At 41.3% G+C, this 24955-nt stretch overlaps 1 protein-coding gene across 2 annotated transcripts in view; it reads left to right on the forward strand.

Moving 5' to 3' along the window:
- Positions 1-24955, forward strand: part of LOC137616274 (ankyrin repeat and SOCS box protein 1-like) — a 111614-nt gene that overhangs the window by 45887 nt on the left and 40772 nt on the right. For both annotated transcript variants that reach the window (XM_068345899.1, XM_068345900.1), the window contains exon 5: positions 18121-18338. In XM_068345899.1, the coding sequence (XP_068202000.1) occupies positions 18121-18338 (218 nt within the window). The remainder of the gene's footprint in view (positions 1-18120; positions 18339-24955) is intronic.

Here is a 24955-nt window from a genome sequence, read left to right on the forward strand (position 1 = left end):
ACTAGATTGGTCACATCTAGATCTATATGCATTCCCTCCGTTCAAGATTGTCAACAAGGTACTGCAGAAGTTCGCCTCTCACGAAGGGACAAAGTTGACGCTAGTTGCTTCCCTCTGGCCCGCGAGAGAATAACTCACCGAGGTACTTCGATGGCTAGTAGACGTTCCCAGAACACTTCCCCTAAGGGTGGACCTGCTACGTCAGCCACGCGTCAAGAAGGTACTCCAAGGCCTCCACGCTCTTCGTCTGACTGCCTTCAGACTATCGAAAGACTCTCGAGAGCTAGAGGTTTTTCGAAGGAGGCAACCAGAGCGTTTGCTAGAGCAAGGAGAACATCCACCCTTAGAATCTACCAATCGAAGTGGGAAATCTTCCGAAACTGGTGCAAGTCAGTATCCGTATCCTCGACCAGTACCTCTGTAACTCAATAGCTGACTTTCTCTTATATCTGAGGAAAGAACGATCTCTTTCAGCTCCCACTATCAAGGGTTACAGAAGCATGTTGGCATCAGTCTTCCGTCACAGAGGCTTAGATCTTTCCAACAATAAAGATCTACAAGACCTCCTTAAGTCTTTTGAGACCACGAAGGAGCGTCGTTTGGTTACACCTGGTTGGAATTTAGACGTGGTTCTAAGATTCCTTATGTCAGACAGGTTCGAACCGCTTCAATCAGCCTCCCTGAAAGATCTCACCTTTAAGACTCTTTTCCTGATATGCTTAACCACAGCTAAAAGAGTCAGTGAGATTCATGCCTTCAGCAAGAACATCGGATTCTCATCCGAAACGACTACATGTTCTACAACTTGGTTTTCTAGCCAAACACGAGCTGCCTTCTCGGCCTTGACCAATATCGTTCGATATTCCAAACTTATCGTATGGTTGGAAATGAACTAGAAAGAGTATTATGTCCTGTAAGAGCTCTTAAGTTCTATTTTAAAAACCTTTACGAGGCCCGTCTGAAGCTTTATGGTGTTCAGTTAAGAATCCATCTTTGCCTATGTCAGAGAATTCTTTATCCTATTTTATCAGACTGTTAATACGAGAAGCTCATTCCCATCTGAATGAGGAAGACCAAGCTTGGCTGAAGGTAAGGACACACGAAGTTAGAGCTGTCGCAACTTCCGTGGCCTTTAAACAAAATAGATCTCTGCAAAGTATATTCGACGCAACCTATTGGAAAAGCAAGTCAGTGTTCGCGTCTTTTATCTTAAGAATGTCCAGTCTCTTTACGAGAACTGCTACACTCTGGGACCATTCGTAGCAACGAGTGCAGTAGTGGTGAGGGCTCCACCACTACAATTCCCTAATTCCATAACCTTTTTAATCTTTCTCTTGAAATGTTTTATTAATATTTTTGGGTTGTCCGGAAGGCTAAGAAGCCTTTCGCATCCTACTTGATTTGGCGGGTGGTCAAAGTCATTTCTTGAGAAGCGCCTAGATTAGAGGTTTTGATGAGGACCTTTAGTATGGGTTGCAACCCTTCATACTTCAGCTCCTAGGAGTCGCTCAGCATCCTATGAGGATCGCGAGGCTCAGTAAGGAAGACGTACTTAAAAAGGCAGAGTAATTGTTCAAGTCGACTTCCTTACCAGGTACTTATTTATTTTATGCTTGTTATTTTGAATAACTGCTAAAATGAAATACGGAATACTTAGCTCATAATAATGTCAACATGTAATGCTGGTCTCTACCCACCCCCCTGGGTGTGAATCAGCTATATGATCATCGGGTAAGTTTAATATTGAAAAATGTTATTTTCATTAGTAAAATAAATTTTTGAATATACTTACCCGATGATCATAAATTAAAGGACCCACCCTTCCTCCCCAATAGAGACCCAGTGGACAGAGGAGAAAATTGGTTCTATGTTGACATCGAGTACTTGAGTACCTACTTGACAGATGGCGCTGTTGATGTACACCCCCACCTGTATAGCGATCGCTGGCGTATTCCGCCCGTAGGTTTTTCTGTCGGGCAGCAGAGCTGACAGCTATATGATCATCGGGTAAGTATATTCAAAAATTTATTTTACTAATGAAAATAACATTTTTTAGCATTTGTGCTTGACAGCAGAGTTATCTCAAAAGGTAAGATGTGTTAGAATGGTTTATTTATGAATCCTCATAAATTGTCTACCAACTACTTCTACCTCCAATACTTGTCAGAGACCTCTTCCTTGAGGAGAAGAAAATTAAGAATAATTGTGTGGGAAGACCTCTCATTTAAAGTTCCAAGAGGTCCTGGCGACCAATCTCTTTCTCTAGGAGAGGGTGACAGACTCGCACTCTAACTGGTACCTCCAGGGTCAGTTATGGGGAGCATGGCCCAGTGAGACAGTTACCTCTTTTGCACTTGGTGTAGGTGAGTGGTCCAACTCGGACCAAACACCAGCACCGTAGGCCAGGGTTTTCTAGGTCTTCAAGATTCTGTTTTAGCTTTCAAAAGACAGTCTACCAATAATCTATATCAAAGGCAGTTGCATGTATATTTTGATTGGTGTAAATCAAGGAAAGTTTCTGTAATTAGAACTAGTTTGGATAATATTGCTAAAGTATCTGTAATTAGAACTAGTTTGGGCAATATTGCTAAAATTTTGTGCTTTGTATTTTATGAGGAGAAAATCTCTATTCCAGCTATTAAGGATTATAGGTCCATGCTTAATACTGTTCTCAAACATCTTGGATTGGATTTATCTTCGGTATTATCCTAGATGTACTCAGTTCTTTTACTGTTAGGAAACCTCCGGTTATCAAGTCAGTTCATTGGAATTCAGATGTGGTTTTACAATATTGAAAAGTCCATGTTTTGAACCTTTGGAAGGCATGTCTTTCAAGGATCTTACCAATAGAACTCTCTTTCCGTTGACTTTGGCTAAACATATTAGTGAGTTCAAGGCTTTTTCCAAGGATGTGGTCTTTCCACGGTTTTTCAATATTCCTAATTTAGAGAGGAATAAGTGCTGTGCTTTGAAGAATGTTTCCTTTTCCTATTTGGGTGGTGAAGGTTTATTCGAAAGTTTATACAGACAAACAAAGAAGGTTCCTAATTTGTTTTTTAGGATTTGGTTGCCTGGATGCCCTCTCTCCAACAGGGCTATATCCATCCTTATTAAGGCTTTAGTGATGGAAGCTCCTCTTAATTTCTGTAAGAATGTCTTTGGAAGGGATTGTGACAGTTGCAAAGTGGTGTACCCAATCTTTTTTGCCAAACAGTATTTATAGGAAACCTAATTTTCTAGTATAGGTTGCTGGGCAGTATTTAACCACAGTAAGCCTAACAAAAACATCTTGGTGAAGAATCCTAAGCAAGGTTAGATACTTTCTTTCATACCACTTCTCCACCAAGTGGCAACTATAGAAGATTTTGGGCATTCTTCAATTTGCCTGACACTTGACCCAATGTTAAAAAACAGGTAGAAAGATCTCATTTACATTTGGAGATGGGTAGCTCAGAAGGGCTTTTGTGACCATTGGGGCCAGTCACCTGGTTGTTGCAAAAGAATTTTCAGGCCATTGACGAAGTCAAATACCTTGGTCATGTCGGTACTACTAGTTTCATCCCCGATTACCATGATCCTTATGCAGACGCATCCTGGTGGGGGTGGGGTAGTCATTCAAGAAAACCTGTGTTCAGGAAATAGTCCCTTCAGTTTGGAGCATTTCACATAAATGTGTTGAAATTATTGGCGGTTTTCCTAACGTTGAAAAGACTCGGTCCAAGAAAGAACTCCCATACAGTATAAATATTTTCATAGACAATCAATTAGCAGTCTGTTGCCTCTGGGGGGGAATCTCGTTTGAGAATTCTCAGTGCCGTGACTCTTCCCATTATGAAACTCCTTCAGGAGAGAAATGTGTTCCTCTCACCATTCCATCTGCTAGGTTCATTCAAGGTGGTAGCAGACTCCCTATCCGGACTGACAATCCCGCGTACAGAACAGACCTTGGACCTGAGTTCTTTTGTAACAAAAGAGAACCACAAATTTCCACTATATGTAGCCCTGAATGTGGACTCTCAGACAGTGGTAAGAGATGCTCTGAATCTGGATTGCTACAGATGGTCATCAATCTATCAGTTTCCTCCGAGGAGTTTGATTTCGAAGGCTTTAAATGTCCCTCAGGATTTTTCATGACCAGCTATGCCAATTGCTCCACTTTGGCTAAACAGCCAGTGGTATTCACTGCTTCAGCCTCTAAAACCAAAACTACACCCACTTCGGTCTGCACAGTTTTATCTGAAAGTGGGAAACCGGATCATCTTCGCTTCTTCCTTTGTGACCCAGAACCTTTTCACTTGGATTTCCTCTCTCGTATTTATGAAAAGGATGTCTCAATCAACAGATTGACTTACTAGATGAACTGTAAGTAGTCTTCATCCACAAGACTATATCACTATCTATGGAAGATGTGGATGGCTTATCTAAGGAATCAGTCACCTTATCAGATAACCCTGGACTGCTTGGCTTCCTTTCTGGTCCACCTCTGAGGATAGGAAAGTTAAGCCATCAACTCTATCATATTGTTTTATGAATAACTTTTACAGAACCTCTTAACTGTGCCTTTGACGTGGATTTAGTGTTGGATATATTTCATGAGAACACTCGGTCTTTTTCTTTGCATAGATCATATCCCTTATTTCATGTGGTTTTTTGGTCTCTGGATACGCTGGGTACGGTATTTGAGTTTTTGTCTTAGTTAAATAATTCCTCCATCTCCCTTAAATAAATTTTACAAAAAGCCATACTGTATTTTTCATGGCCTTATCCTCGGGTGCAAGAGTCAATGAACTGGTTTCCTTTCAGAGGAACCAGGAGTTTATTGCATTAGTGTAACCTGGGTCATCTTCTAATTCTGATCCTAGGTCTCCTATTTGTAGCCAAAAGTGAAAAACCTCTTCAGAAATGAGATCCGTTTCACATCTCGGCTCTAGAGTCTGGAAAAAGTAACTTCTGTCCTGTCGACCTAACAACTATATTTATAGAGATCAGTGTCTTCAGAAGGTAATTTGTTTAAAAATACCCCAAGCAACAAGTCCCCTTTTACAGGGGCTATCTGTATTTTGATGACCTCCCCAATTAAAAAAGCTGATTCTGTCTCCATCCCTAAATCCCCAATGTGAGAAGAATTGCCTCTCACTAGCATTCTTTGCTAATATAAAATTGCAGAATATCAAGAAATTTACTGGTTGATCTGGGCATAGGTTGTTTATTAAACACTACCTGCAACATCTAAGTAATACAACATTCATGTGTAGTACTTAGTACAGTCTTGGCCCCAACAGGGGTAGTCCAGAGAGAAGGACCAAGTCAACCAGGTCCTTCAGGAGAAGCAAAATAACAGAATGTCGGGCAGCCAATATTCTTCTGTCAACCCTCATGAAGTAAAAGTCAGACTTGTTAATTTTTCCTTTTACTAAGGGAAACACGTGCATGTGTTGTAGGTCTTGCTTGACTGTAGACAGTTGTCATGCAAGGGGCATGAGTCTACTTATTAATACCCTGGAACGAATTCCTTGGAGGCTGCATAACACTTTAACCCTGTAAAGGGTGATTGGATGAATGAAAAACCTAATTTTTCAATATTTAACTTAGCCGGTGATTATATAGCTGCAACTCTGTTGCCCGACAGACAACTCTACGGTAAAAACTCGCCAGCGATCGCTACACAGGTTGCGGGTGTGCCCAACAGCGCCATCTGTCGTCCAGATACCCAGTACTCAATGTAAACAAAGACTCAATTTTCTCTCTGTCGAGCTATCGACAAGACGTACTTACTCGCTGTTGCTAAACTGGAGTTTTTTCACAACTAATTGGTGAAGTACTTTATTCTAGTTTTGAGCTTTCGCTATGCAGGTGTTTTATCTTCATCTTAAATCTTGAACTCGTTTTGGATAGATTTAATTATGGTGACAAAGAGAGTATGGACTTTCTTTCACTTTTAAATGGCCGACCCTTCCCTTAGACGGAAGTGTGTTTAGGCTTTTAGTAATTATCTTATCACGTTATAGATTTTCCTCTATATATTTTATATCTCTCCGCCTTTATTAGGCCTCTTCGATTAACTTTCCATTTATTATAAACATATAAAAATAAATTTTAATGTTTTGTTTATATAGACCTTTCCTGAGAGTAGGCGGTCCTAACTTGGAAACCGAAGTTAATCAACGTTGAGCCCTTTATATCGTAATTAGCTTTTAAAGGATTTAAAGCTTTTTAAATGTAATATTTTATGAAAGAATTTCTTTGATAGTCTTCGTACTGTTTTCAAAGATGAACTAACGTTTTGTTTATTTATGCTACGCAGTTGTTGACGTTCAGGACGTTCAACATGCTCTCTATCGTTACGATAGAGAGAGAGTGTATCACGGTTTCACTTTGCAGTAAGAGTAAATCGATTCTGACGTTTTGTTCATTCTTTCTTAGCTTAAATGTTTTAAATTCTATTTTAAAGGAACTTTTTATTTGAAAAACCTTTCAGTTTTTTCCTTTAGTCAAATAACATGTTTTTTTGACGAAATATAATTGGGCTCTTCTCTTAGGTGCGAAATCAAGAGAGAAAGAGAGAGAGAGATAGAGACGGAGGGAGAGAGAGGAGAGAAAACGTTCCGTTCAAGCGGGTAACGTTGTTCTCGAGTTACTCTCGTCCCTAGTCGCTGTACGGGGAGGAAGGATAAAACGTTTTTAGTTTTTTATTCTCGTCCCCAGGCTATGTGCGGTGAGAGATTGAAAACGTAGTTATATGAACTAGTGTTTAGTCTCTTTCCCAGCCACTGATTTTTTTATCTTAAAATATGTTTTCTGTTTTTTGCTGGTATTAATGAGCTTGCATTATACGACTGATTTCGCAATTACTACCTTTTAATGAAGGGTAGAATTGCGTGTTTCAGGTAGAAATCAGTAAAAGTTTCGATTTCAGTGAAATAAGTGCAAAACAGAAAATCGAAGTGATATAGTGATATGCGCAAAGTGTTACAGTGTTGCGTCCGAGGGTTCGTCTGTTCGTGCCTGTCGTTCACCTAGTCCGGGACCTCTTGCATGCTCCCAAGCCCAGGGGAGAAGTAATGTCAAACGACTTATGGGTTCGAGAGGCCTTGATCAACGAACAGACGTTTTCCCTCTATGGTATCGGGTGTATCTTACCAAGATCTCCCCTACCATAAGACGAGAGAGACGTTGTTTCTCCTCGTCATCCGAAGGCTTTTCGCATAAGAAACCTGTCACAAGGTTTCGAAGCCCTTAAGCGAAAGTCAGTCCTTTCAGGACAGGTCCAGCGTCCTGGTTACAACCATTAGGACAGCTCTGACCCTATGCAGTCATCGGATAACTGCTCGCCGCCTAACAAAAGCGTAACACAGACTCCGAGAGTCTTTTTTTGTTGGCAAAGTGTTGCGGTCACACACGTTACCCTCGTCTCTTACCACAACCATTTCCGTTGATCCTTAATGGGTTGTATGGCAAGACATGCAGTATATGCTTGCCTCCCTTATGGAAGACTATTCTGCCGATTAGTCCGTTGAGTCTAGCCGTTTATCTCATCGATATCCTGGCTTTCAGCCAACCTAACGTTCCTTTGTGCTTACTGTTGACGTTGGCGTAGCTTAGTCACGTCAGTCAGGTTGTTTAGAACCACACTCGATGCGGTCTCGTGTGGTTTTTCAGCCGCATTTGGACGTTAGGCCACTTGCTGATGCTCCTGTTGACGTTCAAAGACGTTCACTAACAATCGGAGTTGACTTGTTTTGACGCTGTGCGTCAACCTCCGCATTCTAGAGTTGTTTTGACTGCTCAGTCTAGGCAGTCAAAGCAGTCTCGAGTGGACGCTGTGCGTCCTCACGCACCTGTTGTGGTTGACAGTTCAGTTGTTGACAGTTCACAGACTGTCAAGCAGTTACATGACGTTGCGTTCTGGTCCGCTACTAATGCACCAGTGAGTGTGGACTCTGCTTGTAAAGCATTGCCACCACGGTAGGTCTCTCCCTTGCTTGAGACTCAGCTTTTATCGGACAAGGTTCCTGTAGATGAGGAAGTTGCTGTTCCCCCTCCTACTGATATTCCCTTGAGGACTCTGTCAGATGGAGAGGAGCCTAAAGCTGCTTAGCCTCCTATGGACTTTAATTAAATCATGATGATTTTTTTTAAGGATCTTTGTCCGGATCTTTTTGTAACTGCTGCTCCTCGTTCGCCTAAACGTCAGAGCTTACACTAGGCCTAGCTACTTCGAAGCCGTTGTTTTTAAGCTAGTGCTCTCTCGCTCTCCTAGAGAGCTTTACGTTGGCTAGGCGACTGGTTTTTCACCAGGAGGAGTTTGGGGGATACAGCCTTTGCTTTCCCTTCTTTTAAACTGGTTTATAAAGCGAGAGTCTGATATGACACGAGAGAAGTTCTCGGCTTGGGAGTTCATGCCTCTGCCCAGATAGACTTCTCAATTCTCGTAGACTCTCCCTGGCGCCTGGCCAGGAGACGCTCCAAGTTGTTTACAGGTCAACTTCACAGCTGTTTTCGAGCCTTTGAAGTTTTGCTGTACAATTATGTCATGCATAACAAGGCTTTCAGGGATGGTAAGCGGTACCGCCTCAGTCGCTAACCCCGTCTGTTGCCACACCTGCTCCCGTAGACCCTAAATGGGCTTTGCTGCAAGACATGCAGTCCAAGCTTGCGTCCTTGATAGAGGACTTTAATGCGGAGAAGGTTGCTACCGAACCTTCTGGCCAACAACCTTCCAACCGGTCGGTTGTGCGCCCTGTTGACGCTGAGGTAACCTACTCGCGTCTGCCAGTTGAGGTGGTTCCTCCACCGATGCGACCCAGTGTGGGTTGCCAGCCGCACGTTGACGTTAAGCGACGCTCGGAGGTGGTTGTTGACGTTCAGGACGTTCAACAACCAGCAGAGGTGACTTGTTTTGACGCAGTGCGTCAACCTCAGCAACCCGGTAGGGTGTTGACTGCACAACCCAGACGGTCTAGACAGTCTCGGGTTGACGCTGTGCTTCCTCGCGCACCCATGGTTGTTGACAGTTCACAGACTGTGCAGCAGTTCCATGATGTTGCGTCCGGCTCCGTCACGCATCCACCAGTGCGACCGGACTCAGCGAGCCAGACGTTGCCGTTTCCTCATCAGTTTTCAGATGAGGAACCCTCTGATGAGGACGTTGCTGAACAACAAGACGATCAGCCCCCAGAATAGATCAAGCCCTGTTATCCATCCAGAAGATGCTGAAGAAGGAACGCTGCTCAGTCAGGCTGTGGATGAGTCTGGTAGGGACGCTGTCATCCGTGGAACAATTTGTGTCACTAGGAAGACTACACCTCCGTCCTCTTCAATACCATCTAGCTTTTCACTGGAAAAAGGACAAGACGCTAGAAGCGGTCTCGATCCCGGTTTCCGAAAAGATAAAGTCTTGTCTGACTTGGTGGAAGGACAATATCAACCTAAGAGAGGGTCTTCCCATGGCTGTTCAGACTCCCAACCACGTTCTCTTCTCGGACGCATCGGACGTGGGCTGGGGCGCGACACTAGACGGTCGGGAATGCTCAGGACTGTGGAACTCGAGTCAGAGGAGCATGCATATCAACTGCAAGGAGCTGTTGGCAGTACATCTGGCCTTGAAAAGCTTCAAGTCTCTCCTTCGAGGCAAAGTGGTGGAAGTTAACTCGGACATCACCACGGCCTTGGCGTACATCTCCAAACAAGGAGGTACCCACTCACTGACGTTGTACGAGATCGCAAGGGACCTGCTCATCTGGTCAAAAGGTCAAGACATCTCCCTAGTAACGAGGTTCATCCAAGGCGACTTGAACGTCATAGCAGATTGTCTCAGTCGGAAAGGGCAAGTAATTCCAACCGAATGGACCCTCCACAAGGATGTGTGCAAGAGACTTTGGGCCACTTGGGGTAAAACCATCCATAGATCTCTTTGCAACCTCGCTGACCAAGAGGCTTCCAATCTATTGCTCTCCAGTCCCGGACCCAGCAGCAATACATATAGATGCTTTCCTCCTAGATTGGTCACATCTGGATCTCTACGCATTCCCACCGTTCAAGATTGTCAACAAGGTACTGCAGAAGTTCGCCTCTCACGAAGGGACAAGGTTGACGTTAGTTGCTTCCCTCTGGCCCGCGAGAGAATGGTTCACCGAGATACTTCGATGGTTAGTAGACGTTCCCAGTAGTCTTCCTCTAAGGGTAGACCTTCTACGTCAGCCACACGTAAAGAAGGTACTCCAAAGCCTCCACGCTCTTCGTCTGACTGCCTTCAGACTATCGAAAGACTCTCGAGAGCTAGAGGCTTTTCGAAGGAAGCAGTCAGTGCGATTGCTAGAGCAAGGAGAGCTTCTTCCATTAGAGTCTACCAATCGAAGTGGGAAGTCTTCCGAGACTGGTGCAAGTCAGTTTCTGTATCCTCGACCAGTACCTCTGTAGCTCAAATAGCTGTTTTTCTCTTATACCTGAGAAAAGGACGATCCCTTTCAGCTCCCACTTTCAAGGGCTACAGAAGCATGTTGGCATCGGTCTTCCGGCATAGAGGCTTAGATCTTTCCAAACATAAAGATCTGCAAGACCTCCTTAAGTCTTTTGAGACCACCAAGGAGCGTCGTTTGGCTACCCCTGGATGGAATTTAGACGTGGTACTAAGATTCTTCATGTCAGACAGGTTGGAGCCGTTACAATCAGCCTCCCTGAAAGATCTCACTCTTAAGACTCTTTTCCTGGTATGCTTAGCCTCGGCTAAAAGAGTCAGTGAGATTCATGCCTTCAGCAAGAACATAGGATTTTCGTCAGAAAAAGCCACTTGTTCGCTACAACTTGGTTTTCTAGCCAAAAATGAGCTGCCTTCTCGGCCTTGGCCTAAATCTTTTGATATCCCCAGCTTATCGGAGATCGTAGGAAATGAACTAGAAAGAGTCTTATGCCCTGTTAGAGCTCTTAAGTTCTATTTAAAGCGTACTAAGCCTTTACAAGGCCAATCTGAAGCTTTATGGTGTTCAGTTAAGAAACCATCCTTGCCTTTGTCAAAGAATGCTTCGTCAGACTTTATCAGATTGTTAATACGAGAAGCTCATTCACATCTGAGTGAGGAAGACCGAACTTTGCTTAAGGTGAAGACGCACGAAGTTAGAGCTGTAACAACTTCCGTGGCCTTTAAGCAAAATATATCTCTGCAAAGTATAATGGACGCAACCTATTAGAGAAGCAAGTCAGTGTTCGCGTCATTTTACTTGAAAGATGTCCAGTCTCTTTACAAGAACTGCTACACACTGGGACCATTCGTAGCAGCGAGTGCAGTAGTGGGTGAGGGCTCAACCACTACAATTCCCTAATTCCATACCCTTTTAATCTTTCTCTTGAAATGTTTTTATTGTTGTTTTTTGGGTTGTCCGGAAGGCTAAGAAGCCTTTCGCATCCTGGTTGATTTGGCGAGTGGTCAAAGTCATTTCTTGAGAGCGCCTAGATTAGGGGTTTTGATGAGGTCCTGTTGTATGGGTTGCAACCCTTGATACTTCAGATCCTAGGGGTCGATCAGCATCCTAAGAGGATCGCGAGGCTCCGTAAGGAAGACGTACTTAAAAGGCAGAGTAATTGTTCAAGTCGACTTCCTTACCAGGTACCTATTTATTTTGTTTTTGTTATTTTGATAACTTCTAAAATGAAATAAAAACTCTTAGCTCATAAAAGTGTAAACATATATTGCTGGTCTCTACCCACCCCCCTGGGTGTGAATCAGCTCTATAATCACCGGCTAAGTTAAATATTGAAAAATGTTATTTTGATAATAAAATAAATTTTTGAATATACTTACCCGGTGATTATAAATTAAAGGACCCTCCCTTCCTCCCCAATAGAGACGCAGTGGGACGAGGAGAAAATTGAGTCTTTGTTTACATTGAGTACTGGGTATCTGGACGACAGATGGCGCTGTTGGGCACACCCGCAACCTGTGTAGCGATCGCTGGCGAGTTTTTACCGTAGAGTTGTCTGTCGGGCAACAGAGTTGCAGCTATATAATCACCGGGTAAGTATATTCAAAAATTTATTTTATTATCAAAATAACATTTTGCAGAGGTGCTGTTAGGTCTCCAGGACCCTCCATTCTCTCTAGCTTAGTGTAGGGGCAATTGTTTGTTTGCTTTTGCATGCGGATGGAGGTTGAGCGTTAGTTGATGCGCTTGTAGGCAGGGACATAACTTGAAAAGAGTAATGACATCACTCATAGCAGACAAGTTTCAGATATTGAGTTGCTGTATCGAGTTCTAATGTGCTTACATTTGAGGGTCTCCCTTACACACACTCAGTCTATGCATTGGTACACTGGCCGTAGTGCAGTGGAGATAATATTTCTTTGGTACTTATTTTGTATTAGATTCCCTGTTCTAGCTTTTCACAGGAAAGTCCTGGGAGACCACACAGCACCTCCCCAAAAATAGGATTTTCCATTGTCAGTAACCCCCTTTTAGGACTTGTGTTTTGAGTAATTGGTATCAGTTAAGATACCCTTAATTTGGTATAGAGTTTTTGCCTCCATGGCAAGATGGTATTTTAGACTTTTTTATCTTAAATAGAGTTCTTGAAAATTAGAGGATTTCTCACTAGATTTTGTAGACTTCCTGAAATATGGGAGATTAAGATTAGATTTTTTAGGTTGTTGGAAAGAATTTGGGTTTTGATAGGGTTTCTGGTTTATTTTTTCTTTCGTTCTCCCTTAGTATGTTATTCCAGGTTGTAAATGGAAGATTATTAAAAGGAGAGGAGGCAAGGAAAAGGTGGGGGGAATATTTTGAAAGTTTACTTGAATGTTGAGGATAATAGGGAGGCATCTATAATTGCTGTTGCAGGTGTTGAGGTGCCAGTGATGGGATATGAGAATGAGAGAGATTACAAGAGAGGAAGTGAGGAGAGTACTAGATGAAACGAGAGTAGGAAAAGCACCTGGTATGGATGGTGTGAGAGCTGAGATGTTGAAGGAAGTGGATGTGACTACAGTACTTGAATGGTTGGTGAGATTATTTAATGTGTGTTTTGTGTTGTCAAGGGTACCAGTAGATTGGGTTTGTGCATGTATTGTACCACTATATAAGAGTAAGGGAGATTTGCATGAGTGTTGTAATTCAAGGGGTATTAGTTCATTTAGTGTGGTTGGAAAAGGGTATGGTAGAGTACTGATTAATAGGATTAAGGATAAAACAGAGAATGCAATCTTAGAAATACAGGGTGGTTTTAGAAGAGGTAGGGGATGTATTAATCAGATTTTTACAGTTAGGCAGATATGCAAAAAATATTTAGCAAAAGGTAAGGAGGTGTGTGTTGCGTTTATGGATCTGGAGAAAGCGTATGATAGAGTCGATAGGGAAGCGATGTGGAATGTGATGAGGTTATATGGAATTGGTGGATGATTGTTGTAGGCAGTGAAAAGTTTCTTCAAAGGTAGTAAAGCGTGTTTGGAAATGAAGTGAGTGATTTGTTTCCGGTGAGAGTGGGGCTGAGACAGGGATGTGTGATGTCGCCATGATTGTTTAACTTGTATGTTGATGGAGTGGTGAGAGAGGTTAATGCTCGAGTGCTTGGACAAGGATTGACACTGGTAGACGAGAATAATCATGAATGGGAGGTAAATCAGTTGGTGGTTGTGGATGATACTGGACTGGTTGCAGACTTGGAAGAGAAGCTTGGCCGATTAGTGACAGAATTTGGAAGGGTATGTGAGAGAAGGAAGTTGAGAGTTAATGTGGGTAAGAGTAAGGTTATGAGATATACGAGAAGGGAAGGTGGTGCGAGGTTGAATGTGATGTTGAATGGAGAGTTACTTGAGGAGGTGGATCAGTTTAAGTACTTGGGGTCTGTTGTTGCAGCAAATGGTGGAGTGGAAGCAGGTGTACGTCAGAGAGTGAATGAAGGATGCAAAATGTTGGGGGCGGTGAAGGGAGTGGTAAAGAATAGAGGGTTGGGCATGAATGTAAAGAGAGTTCTGTATGAGAAAGTGATTGTACCAACTGTGATGTATTGATCGGAGTTGTGGGGAATGAAAGTGACGGAGACACAGAAATTAAATGTATTTGAGATGAAGTGTTCGAGGAGTATGGCTGGTGTATCTCGAGTAGATAGGGTTAGGAATGAAGTAGTGAGGGTTAGAACAGGTGTAAGAAATGAGTTAGCAGCTAGAGTGAATATGAATGTGTTGAGGTGGTTTGGCCATGTTGAGAGAATGGAAAATGGCTGTCTACTAAAGAAGGTGATGAATGCAAGAGTTGATGGGAGAAGTACAAGAGGAAGGCCAAGGTTTGGGTGGATGGATGTAGTGAAGAAAGCTGTGGGTAATAGGAGGATAGATGTGAGAGAGGCAAGAGAGCATGCTAGAAATAGGAATGAATGGCGAGCGATTGTGACAGTTTCTGTAGGCCCTGCTGCTTCCTCCAGTTGCCTTGGATGACCGTGGAGGTAGCAGCAGTAGGGGATTCAGCGTTATGAAGCTTCATCTGTAGTGGATAACAGGGGAAGGTGGGCTGTGGGCTGTGCTACCCTAGCAGTACCAGCTGAACTCGTTTGAGTTCCTTGGCAGGCTGGGAGGAACGTCGAGAGGAAAGGTCCCCTTTCCCCTTTTTTTTCATTTGTTTGATGTTGGCTACCCCCCAAAATTAGGAGAAGGGCCTTGGTATATGTATGTATGTAAAATAAAGAAGTTAGAATTTATATCAAATTTCAAATCATTTGATAACTTTCTTATTAAAAAAATTTAAACTTTTTTTAAAGAAAACTTTAAAGGTATGAAATATCAGATATGCTAAATTCTATTCAATTATAATATTCCATAAGAATTAAGTAATCAAGATCAAAATGAAATTTTTCTTTACAGCACATTTGATTGTTAATGTTAAAAACTAAATGTTAACATAGATCATTTTCTTTCTGAGCAATTCTGTGGGGTTTTATTAGAAATTGAAAACTTTTCATTAAGAGCTAAACATATTAAATGTTCTCATGTTATATTTTAAAAGAGCTTTCTTTTTAAAAAAGGCAAATTTTTCGTTAACAAATAGAAAAGTTATATGATTTCTTAAGTAAATAACCAAATTGGTATGACGCTGGGGAGGATGGAGTGGTTAGGTTAAGGCAGCCGGCTGATCAGTGTCACTTTTTAAGGACAGGACTTTGACATTCATACTACTTAATGAGGTCAATTGGGACATCAAACTGCTTATGATTTTCACCTTTGACCTTTGGTTTTGTGACGCCAGTGTGATTTATACCAAAAAATTAGCGTTTTTCAAATTCTATCTTCTCCCTTGATACTCAATATTAAGACCTGTGATTACTATCGTATATAGACCTCCCACCATATGAAATTTTTTTACTAAAAGTGGTGAGAGAGGTGAATGCTAGATATAAAATTTTTTATAATGGTAAAAAAAATAAACCCGATAAATCAGAGGAAAAAATGAAGATAAAAAAAAAATTGGAAAGTCAATTTCATTGTTCTATAAAGTTTTTTAAGTTATATACTGCACCAAATTTCAATGCTATAGCTTTAAAACTAAGGGAGGAGATAAGATTTAAAGGTCAACCAGTATAGTTTTGAGATACGGCCGTTCAAAGTTTTTCTTTGTATTTTCATAAGGGCAATATTATAAATCATGATTATTAGGAATTTTGTATTCAATTTTTTAGTATTAATACCCCCAATGCTATGTTATTTATCATAATTTAACCTTTTGCCAAATATCTCGCTTCTTTAGGCTGCAGGCACCCCATACCTTTACCTTTGGCTGGGTATTCCCTCTCTCCTTCACTAATTCTGCTATTATTGCCGATATTATGCAAATATTAAAGCGAATTTTCTTCTTCTGTATGTTAGCGAGATGTTTTTATTGTCTTTTCCTCTGGCATGATGAAACTTTTGCCGAAACAAAGAACAAGTAGATGTAAAAGCAAGTGAAAATCAGAGGTCAAACTCAAATTTTTGAATTTTTACAAAGACGATATTAATAAATCATGATTGATGTAAATTTTATATCCCCGTTTGGGTATTAATAAACAAAAACTATGATGTTTATAATGATTTAATCATAGATGAAGATCCATTTGCCCAGTATCTTGATTCTTTAGACTCCTGGTCCCCCCCCCACCTTCTTTCTCTCTCCCTCCTTTACTAACTCGGCTAATATTTGGGCATTATGAAATTCTTGCCAAAATAAAGAAAAACAAACTTAAAGCAAAGGGAATGTCAGAGGCAAACTCAAAGTTGTACTCTCCCCCTCAAGGTTACAGCTCTCACTTCAGTGATGTGACTAAGCACTCTTGTCTTGTGAATTGTGATTCGAGGAATGTCTACAGATGCCATTTCTCACAATTTATTTGATATTAATATGTAATAATTATCAGAGTTTACAGTAATATAAGAAATACTCCATTTTCTTGTACGGATCAACGTTTTTGGCTTAGTGAACTACTACTTTACTAATTACCCTATAACTATGAAAGTAAGAGGAATTTTGACGAAATAGTTTATATACACATTCTCCATTACCATACAAAGCTCCTCAAATATTTTTCATGATTTTGCCTTTTTCTCCCTAGACCCCTATACAGTATATTATCATACCGGCCGGCCCCCTTAAAAACAGCAACAAGCGACCACTTGTGATCAGCCAAACGTAAAGTGGCTCAGAAAAGTGTGAAACTGTTTACTTTTAGTGTGATAACTTATTGATATTAATGACTTTATGATATCAAAATCAACCTTATTTTCTGATTGCTGTGTTTTATAGAAGAGTAAATTTTTGAACACAAGAGCTGAACATATTTCATGTTCTCATGTTATGATATCTTTAAAGAGCTTTCTTTTAAAGAAGTGCACTTTTTTTTTTATTCACAAATATAAAATGAAATCACATTATTCATAGCATCATAGTAATTTGATGATAAAGGGATTTTGACGAAGGAATCCACAATACTGGAAAAAGAACAAATGCCCGGTACTGAAATAAACTGTCAAAACAAACTTTGGTACTTAACATTGGTAAAGGTGAAGTAGCAACGTCAGTCATGTTGAATTAACGACAATCACTTGCGAAAAACACCGAACAAAACAATTAACGACTTAGCGGGCAAGTCCAAAACAGAAGGATGACCTGGAGGGCGCGCGTAGTAGGTGTCGGTGGGGTAGTCAAACTGTGTTCTCTGGGGCCTGTCACGGCCCTCCCCTTTGATGAAGGGATTATCTAAATGGAAGACAGCCTGTGAATAGTGGTTTTCACACGCCCCCGTTGTATACACGACACCCACAAGGTGATCGCGCGAGGGTAGTAACCTCTGCATTCCATGCTTTTATCTTTCTCTAGTATATTTGGAAGATTTATATTAGAAAAGTGTAAAGAAGGACCCTTTTCACCGGCCGTCACAGGTCGCCCCAGAAATAATGTTTAAGACTGAAGCATGTTAGGTTAATAAAGTAAACTAATATAAAGGTTTAGATCTTGTTGGTTCAGTATATTGATACAGTATACTTCCGGCCTATAAACAAAAATCTATGTTTTACAGTATTGTAATTAACCCCCGGAATATTGAATTTGATAAAGAGATGCACAAAAACTTTACAGCCAGACATTTTGGTGTCATCCCCTCCGATGTGTCTCCTAGTAGTGTCACCACTGGTTTTGCAGCAGAAATATTAATATAATTTGAATGTACAGTATTATTCCTTGGTTGTTGAATTTATATACAATATTCTCATTAAGGTTTACTTCATGATCAATATTTTGTCGGTATAGCATATGGCATATAACAGAAGGTCCTCAACGTACAACACTGTGATATACAAACACAAATCCAACTGAAATCATTAACCTTAGATATTGTATGTAAAATTCATAATGAAATTCTGTAATTGAACAAAATTATATACAGTAATTTAATGTAGTAAGCAAGACTACATTTGCAATATGAAATGACTCTTTGTTGACTTTTGCTGCTGAAAATCGTAGGTATGTGTGTTAGATGAAGCCTACCCAAGGCAAAAATTTAACAAAATTAAACTTAGAAACAGCTTGAAACTTATTAATTTGTAAGTTTAGGACTTTCTGTATAGGCTTAAATTTTATTTTGAATATCTAATTTTTATAATTTTTTCAGCTATTGTTGAAGTATGGAGCAGATACAGAGCCATTTGATCATACAACATGCATTCCAGGGTGGCCATTACAACACTCTATTGTTTACGCACATTTTAGCTGTTTCTTCGAGTTGATAAGAGGAGGGGCTTTGCCGAATCTCACTTCATTATCTTATCCAATAAAAGAAGCTGTTATTGCACGCTTATCAGTACCTCATGCCATTTTAAAATATGCCAAGTAAGTTGTCAATTTATCAGTAGAATATTATTTATGCATTATATTTTTATGTTGTTCTCCATACCAATGGCCCCATAGGGGAGTTACTGCCATCATAAGGTGCACTGTATGTTGTTTTCCTTACCATTAATCCTTTTTGGTGTAGCGTCATCAGTACGCCTTGTGTTGTGTACATTGTAGGCATTACTAAAAGATACCTTCAGCCGTTAGCTGCACCTATTTTCTAGCCTTTTACTTTATTTGTGTTCCAGCTTCCTTCTTTTTGTCTTGCTGTCCAACCTTTATTAGCTTATATGCTTCATAATTAAATTATTGTGTTTTTTCCCAAAACTGTGCCATATGAACCAAACTTTATAAATAGAATACAGTAAAACTAAAATTCCATACCAATGGAATTATTTTTTGCATTGTTCTTAAACAAATCAAATTACAGAGCCTTACTCTACGCACACTACATAAACCTTGAACAAAATTTGTATCCTGACAAGCCCATCACTTACGTACTTGTTTCGTCACGAATACAAACCTTTATTCGTTACAGAGGAGTGTGACTTCAGCAAAGCAGGAAACACTGCTTTTAAAACTTTAACTGAGGTATCAACAACCATATAGGTTGTTATCAGTCGATAGCAGGGAAGCACCGCCCCCCACTCCCTCACTAAGACTCCAATTTGATTTCAGGAATATGATTATGGATTATGGTCTCTCAAAAATAATTTTTGTGCACATTCCAGCCAATAATTTCTAACTAAACCAGGGGAAGAAATCCTAGAATACAGTATGTAAATAATCTGAGTGCATTTAGTGCTAATTTGATCGCCCTGGTCGGTGGAGATAACTGGAGACTTCTACCTAATGATGCTACCTAGGTTCCCTACCACTTATTACTGGAGGGCATATCTTAGTTTTAAAAGTTTACGGGTATGTGTTGATGAAATTAGGCTTTAGAGAAGAAACATTATGAACATCAGAGGTGATTCATAGAAATAAGATGAGAAGTAGTTTAAATATGTCTCAAGCCTACACTAAGGATCAGCAACATTTCCAGAGGCAGCCTGCAAAAAGACCAGCTTCAAACTCAACTCAAGCCATTCCAGTAAGCAAGCAAGTTCCCTTGGGATAATACAGTAGAGCAACATCAGCTTTCTCAGGCAGAGACCCAATCCTCAAGCACTTTGATTTTTTTTTTACTGTTGAAGAGGATCACTTGGAAGCAGACTATGGGAGGCCTGGATTCTGTTCCGTCTTGCAGAGGTATAGGGCCTCAAATATGAATTTCCTCAAGGTCGTGGGTCATCTCATTTGTTTTTCAAAAAAGTTGGACCTTTTCTTGATGGGGACAAAGTAGTCTCATATGCTCTGAGTTGGGCATGGACTTTTAAGCTGTCTCCATTACATAAATTCTTTCTGGCAAAGCCCTGGAACTCACCCACCCTTCTCACTGTCTCATTTTGTGAAGAGGATAATTTTGACTTCGGCACTGACGAGACAAGGAGAACAGAGCATATGTTACTACTTACCAGTAAAATGCTCCTTCCTTTACTAAGTGCATTGTGTTATGGAAAAGAAGAAAATGGGAAAAATTTAAACATTTTATGGGTAAAGATCGATTAAATAGAGCTTCTAGAGAAAAGCAATATTAACATCAAGTGAGGATAGAATAAAGAAATTTTATTATTAAAATTTTGTTTTGCATGGTATGGTGGTAAAGTTAATCTTTTCATGATGTTCGCTAAATGTCAAAACATGTCGGGTAGATTACACTATGACGTACCTGATATGTCATACGAAAATATAACTGTATGGAAGTTGAAATCGTTCATATATCCTACCAAAGAGTACAACACAGGGTTTTATATCACACCTAGGGATATTTCACTAAGAAAGCTCCTCCCTACTTTGATTTCAGCCACTCCTTTCTTCAGCCAACCAGCACTTTGGAATTGAAGTCTTTATTCCTGATTCTGTAAGACCTATTTTAGTGTGTTTTTATTTTACGATACATAATCACACCACACATTCCCTACATGAGAAATTATTCTTACCCCCCCCCCCCAACTTAGAGAGATGTACTTATCCTCACATCATGCCCCACCATCAACTGCAACGCTATCAATTCTAGTCTTTATTCATGATTATATAAGGACTTTTTTTAGTGTATTTCTATGCATACATGAGCAAATCACACGGGAAGCATTTTCTAAAGTGAGACTACCTGCCTCCTATAATACCACCTAAAACACCAGCCATGCAAGTTTTTGAAAACTGCTGTTTGGTCAAATTCCATCTCAAAATTGTATCTAAAATTACAACAAATTGTCTCCATACTGTACAATAAATAATTACCTGAAATGTAATCTTCCCCATATTATTTTATTTTTATAAACTTACAAATTCCTACATCATTTACATGCATTTCACAGATCTTAGGAAATTTCCTCAGTATCAGTAAACACTGAACACATTTGTAGTAGTAAACACAGTGACAGACAATATACAACAAAATTTATTTTTAAATATCTAACTTAGCCGGTGAATATATAGCTGCAACTCTGTTGCTCGACAGACAAACTGTACAGAAAAAACTCGCCAGCGATCGCTATACAGGTTGCGGGTGTGCCCAACAGCGCCATCTGTCGGCCAGATATCAAGCTCTATGTAAACAAAGACTCAATTTTCTCTCTGTCGACGTGTCGACAAGGCGTACTTTACTCGCTGTTGAAACCTGGAGTTTTTCCCATCATCTTTGGTGAAGTACTATATTCTGGTTTGAGCTTTCGCAGTGCAGGTGTTTTATCTTCATCTTAAATCTTGAACTCGTTTTGGATAGATTTAATTATGGTGACAAAGAGAGTATGGACTTTCTTTCACTTTTAAATGGCCGACCCTTCCCTTAGACGGAAGTGTGTTTAGGCTTTTAGTAATTATCTTATCACGTTATGAATTAATTATAGATTTTCCTCTATATATTTTATATCTCTCCGCCTTTATTAGGCCTCTTCGATTAACTTTCCATTTATTATAAACATATAAAAATAAATTTTAATGTTTTGTTTATATGCGACCTTTCCTGAGAGTAGGCGGTCCTAACTTGGAAACCGAAGTTAAACAACGTTGAGCCCTTTGCAATCGTAAATAGCTTTTAAAGAGCTAATGATTTAAAACCTTTTAAATGAATATTTTTATTAAATATTTTATGAAAGAATTTCTTTGAATAGTCTTCGTACTGTTTTCAAAGATGAACTAACGTTTAGTTTATTTATTCTACACAGTTTGCGCTCTATCGTTACGATAGAGAGAGAGAGTATCACGGTTTCACTTTGCAGAAAGAGTAAATCGATTCTGACGTTTTGTTCATTATTCTTTCAAAGCTTAAATGTTTTAAATTCTTTTTTAAAGGAACTTTTTCATTGAAAAACCTTTCAGTTTTTTTCCTTTGGTCAAATAACATGTTTTTTTGACGAAATGTAATTGGGCTCTTCTCTTAGGTGCGAAATCAAGAGAGAAAGAGAGAGAGAGAGATAGAGACGGAGGGAATGAGAGGAGAGAAAACGTTCCGTTCAAGCGGGTAACGTTGTTCTCGAGTTACTCTCGTCCCTAGTCTCTGTACGGGGAGAAAGGATAAAACGTTTTTAGTTTTTTATTCTCGTCCCCAGGCTATGTGCGGTGAGAGATTGAAAACGTAGTTTATATGAACTAGTGTTTAGTCTCTTCCCCAGCCACTGAATTTTTTATCTTAAAATATGTTTTCTGTTTTTTGCTGGTATTAATGAGCTTGCATTATACGACTGATTTCGCAATTACTAACTTTTGATGAAGGGTAGAATTGCGTGCTTCAGGTAGAAATCAGTAAAAGTTTCGATTTCAGTGAAATAAGTGCAAAACAGAAAATCGAAGTGATAAAGTGATATTGCGCAAAGTGTTACAGTATTGCGTCCGAGGGTTCGTCTGTTCGTGCCTGTCGTTCACCTAGTCCGGGACCTCTTGCAAGCTCCCAAACAGGGGAGAAGTAATGTCAAACGACTTATGGGTTCGAGAGGCCTTGATCAACGAACAGACGTTTCCCTCTATGGTATCGGGTGTATCTTACCAAGATCTCCCCTACCATAAGACGAGAGAGACGTTTTTTCTCCTCGTCATCCGAAGGCTTTTCGCATAAGAAACCTGTCACAAGGTTTCGAAGCCCTTAAGCGAAAGTCAGTCCTTTCAGGACAGGTCCAGCGTCCTGGTTACAGCCATTAGGACAGCTCTGACCCTATGCAGTCATCGGATAACTGCTCGCCGCCTAACAAAAGCGTAACACAGACTCCGAGAGTCTTTTTTGTTGGCAAAGTGTTGCGGTCACACACGTTACCCTCGTCTCTTACCACAACCATTTCCGTTGATCCTTAATGGGTTGTACGGCAAGACATGCAGAATATGCTTGCCTCCCTTATGGAAGACTATTCTGCCGATTAGTCCGTTGAGTCTAGCCGTTTATCTCATCGATATCCTGGCTTTCAGCCAACCTAACGTTCCTTTGTGCTTCCTGTTGACGTTGGCGTAGCTAAGTCACGTCAGTCAGGTTGTTTAGAACCACACTCGATGCGGTCTCGTGTGGATTTTCAGCCGCATTTGGACGTTAGGCCACTTGCTGATGCTCCTGTTGACGTTCAAGACGTTCGCTAACAATCGGAGTTGACTTGTTTTGACGCTGAGCGTCAACCTCCGCATTCTAGAGTTGTTTTGACTGCTCAGTCTAGGCAGTCAAAGCAGTCTCGAGTGGACGCTGTGCGTCCTCACGCACCTGTTGTGGTTGACAGTTCAGTTGTTGACAGTTCACAGACTGTCAAGCAGTTACATGACGTTGCGTCCTGGTCCGCTACTAATGCACCAGTGAGTGTGGACTCTGCTTGTAAAGCATTGCCACCACGGTAGGTCTCTCCCTTGCTTGAGACTCAGCTTTTATCGGACAAGGTTCCTGTAGATGAGGAAGTTGCTGTTCCCCCTCCTACTGATATTCCCTTGAGGACTCTGTCAGATGGAGAGGAGCCTAAAGCTGCTTAGCCCTCTATGGACTTTAATTAAATCATGATGATATTTTTTTTTTAAGGATCTTTGTCCGGATCTTTTTGTAACTGCTGCTCCTCGTTCGCCTAAACGTCAGAGCTTACACTAGGCCTAGCTACTTCGAAGCCGTTGTTTATAAGCTAGTGCTCTCTCGCTCTCCTAGAGAGCTTTACGTTTGCTAGGCGACTGGTTTATCACCAGGAGGAGTTTGGGGGATACAGCCTTTGCTTTCCCTTCTTTTAAACTGGCTTATAGAGCGAGAGTCTGATATGACACGAGAGAAGTTCTCGGCTTGGGAGTTCATGCCTCTGCCCAGATAGACTTCTCAAATCTCGTAGATCTCCCTGGCGCTGGCCAGGAGACGCTCCAAGTTTTTTACAGGTCAACTTCACAGCTGTTTTCGAGCCTTTGAAGTTTTGCTGTACAATTATGTCATGCATAAACAAGGCTTTCAGGGATGGAAAGCGGTACCGCCTCAGTCGCTAACCCCGTCTGTTGCCGCACCTGCTCCCGTAGACCCTAAATGGGCTTTGCTGCAAGACATGCAGTCCAAGCTTGCGTCCTTGATAGAGGACTTTAATGCGGAGAAGGTTGCTGCCGAACCTTCTGGCCAACAACCTTCCAACCGGTCGGTTGTGCGTCCTGTTGACGCTGAGGTAACCTTCTCGCGTCTGCCAGTTGAGGTGGTTCCTCCACCGATGCGACCCAGTGTGGGTTGCCAGCCGCACGTTGACGTTAAGCGACGCTCGGAGGTGGTTGTTGACGTTCAGGACGTTCAACAACCAGCAGAGGTGACTTGTTTTGACGCAGTGCGTCAACCTCAGCAACCCGGTATGGTGTTGACTGCACAACCCAGACGGTCTAGACAGTCTCGGGTGGACGCTGTGCTTCCTCGCGCACCCATGGTTGTTGACAGTTCACAGACTGTGCAGCAGTTCCATGATGTTGCGTCCGGCTCCGTCACGCATGCACCAGTGCGACCGGACTCAGCGAGCCAGACGTTGCCCACTCCGTTGCCGTTTCCTCATCAGTTTTCGGATGAGGAACTATCTGATGAGGACGTTGCTGAACAACAAGTCGATCAGCCCCCAGAATAGATCAAGCCCTGCTATCCATCCAGAAGATGCTGAAGAAGGAACGCTGCTCAGTCAGGCTGTGGATGAGTCTGGTAGGTACGCTGTCATCCGTGGAACAATTTGTGTCACTAGGAAGACTACACCTCCGTCCTCTTCAATACCATCTAGCTTTTCACTGGAAAAAGGACAAGACGCTAGAAGCGGTCTCGATCCCGATTTCCGAAAAGATAAAGTCTTGTCTGACTTGGTGGAAGGACAATATCAACCTAAGAGAGGGTCTTCCCCTGGTTGTTCAGACTCCCAACCACGTTCTCTTCTCGGACGCATCGGACGTGGGCTGGGGCGCGACACTAGACGGTCGGGAATGCTCAGGACTGTGGAACTCGAGTCAGAGGAGCATGCATATCAACTGCAAGGAGCTGTTGGCAGTACATCTGGCCTTGAAAAGCTTCAAGTCTCTCCTTCGAGGCAAAGTGGTGGAAGTAAACTCAG

This window comes from Palaemon carinicauda, chromosome 22 (genome assembly GCF_036898095.1).
Source record: "Palaemon carinicauda isolate YSFRI2023 chromosome 22, ASM3689809v2, whole genome shotgun sequence".
In the NCBI taxonomy this organism is placed as follows: domain Eukaryota; kingdom Metazoa; phylum Arthropoda; class Malacostraca; order Decapoda; family Palaemonidae; genus Palaemon; species Palaemon carinicauda.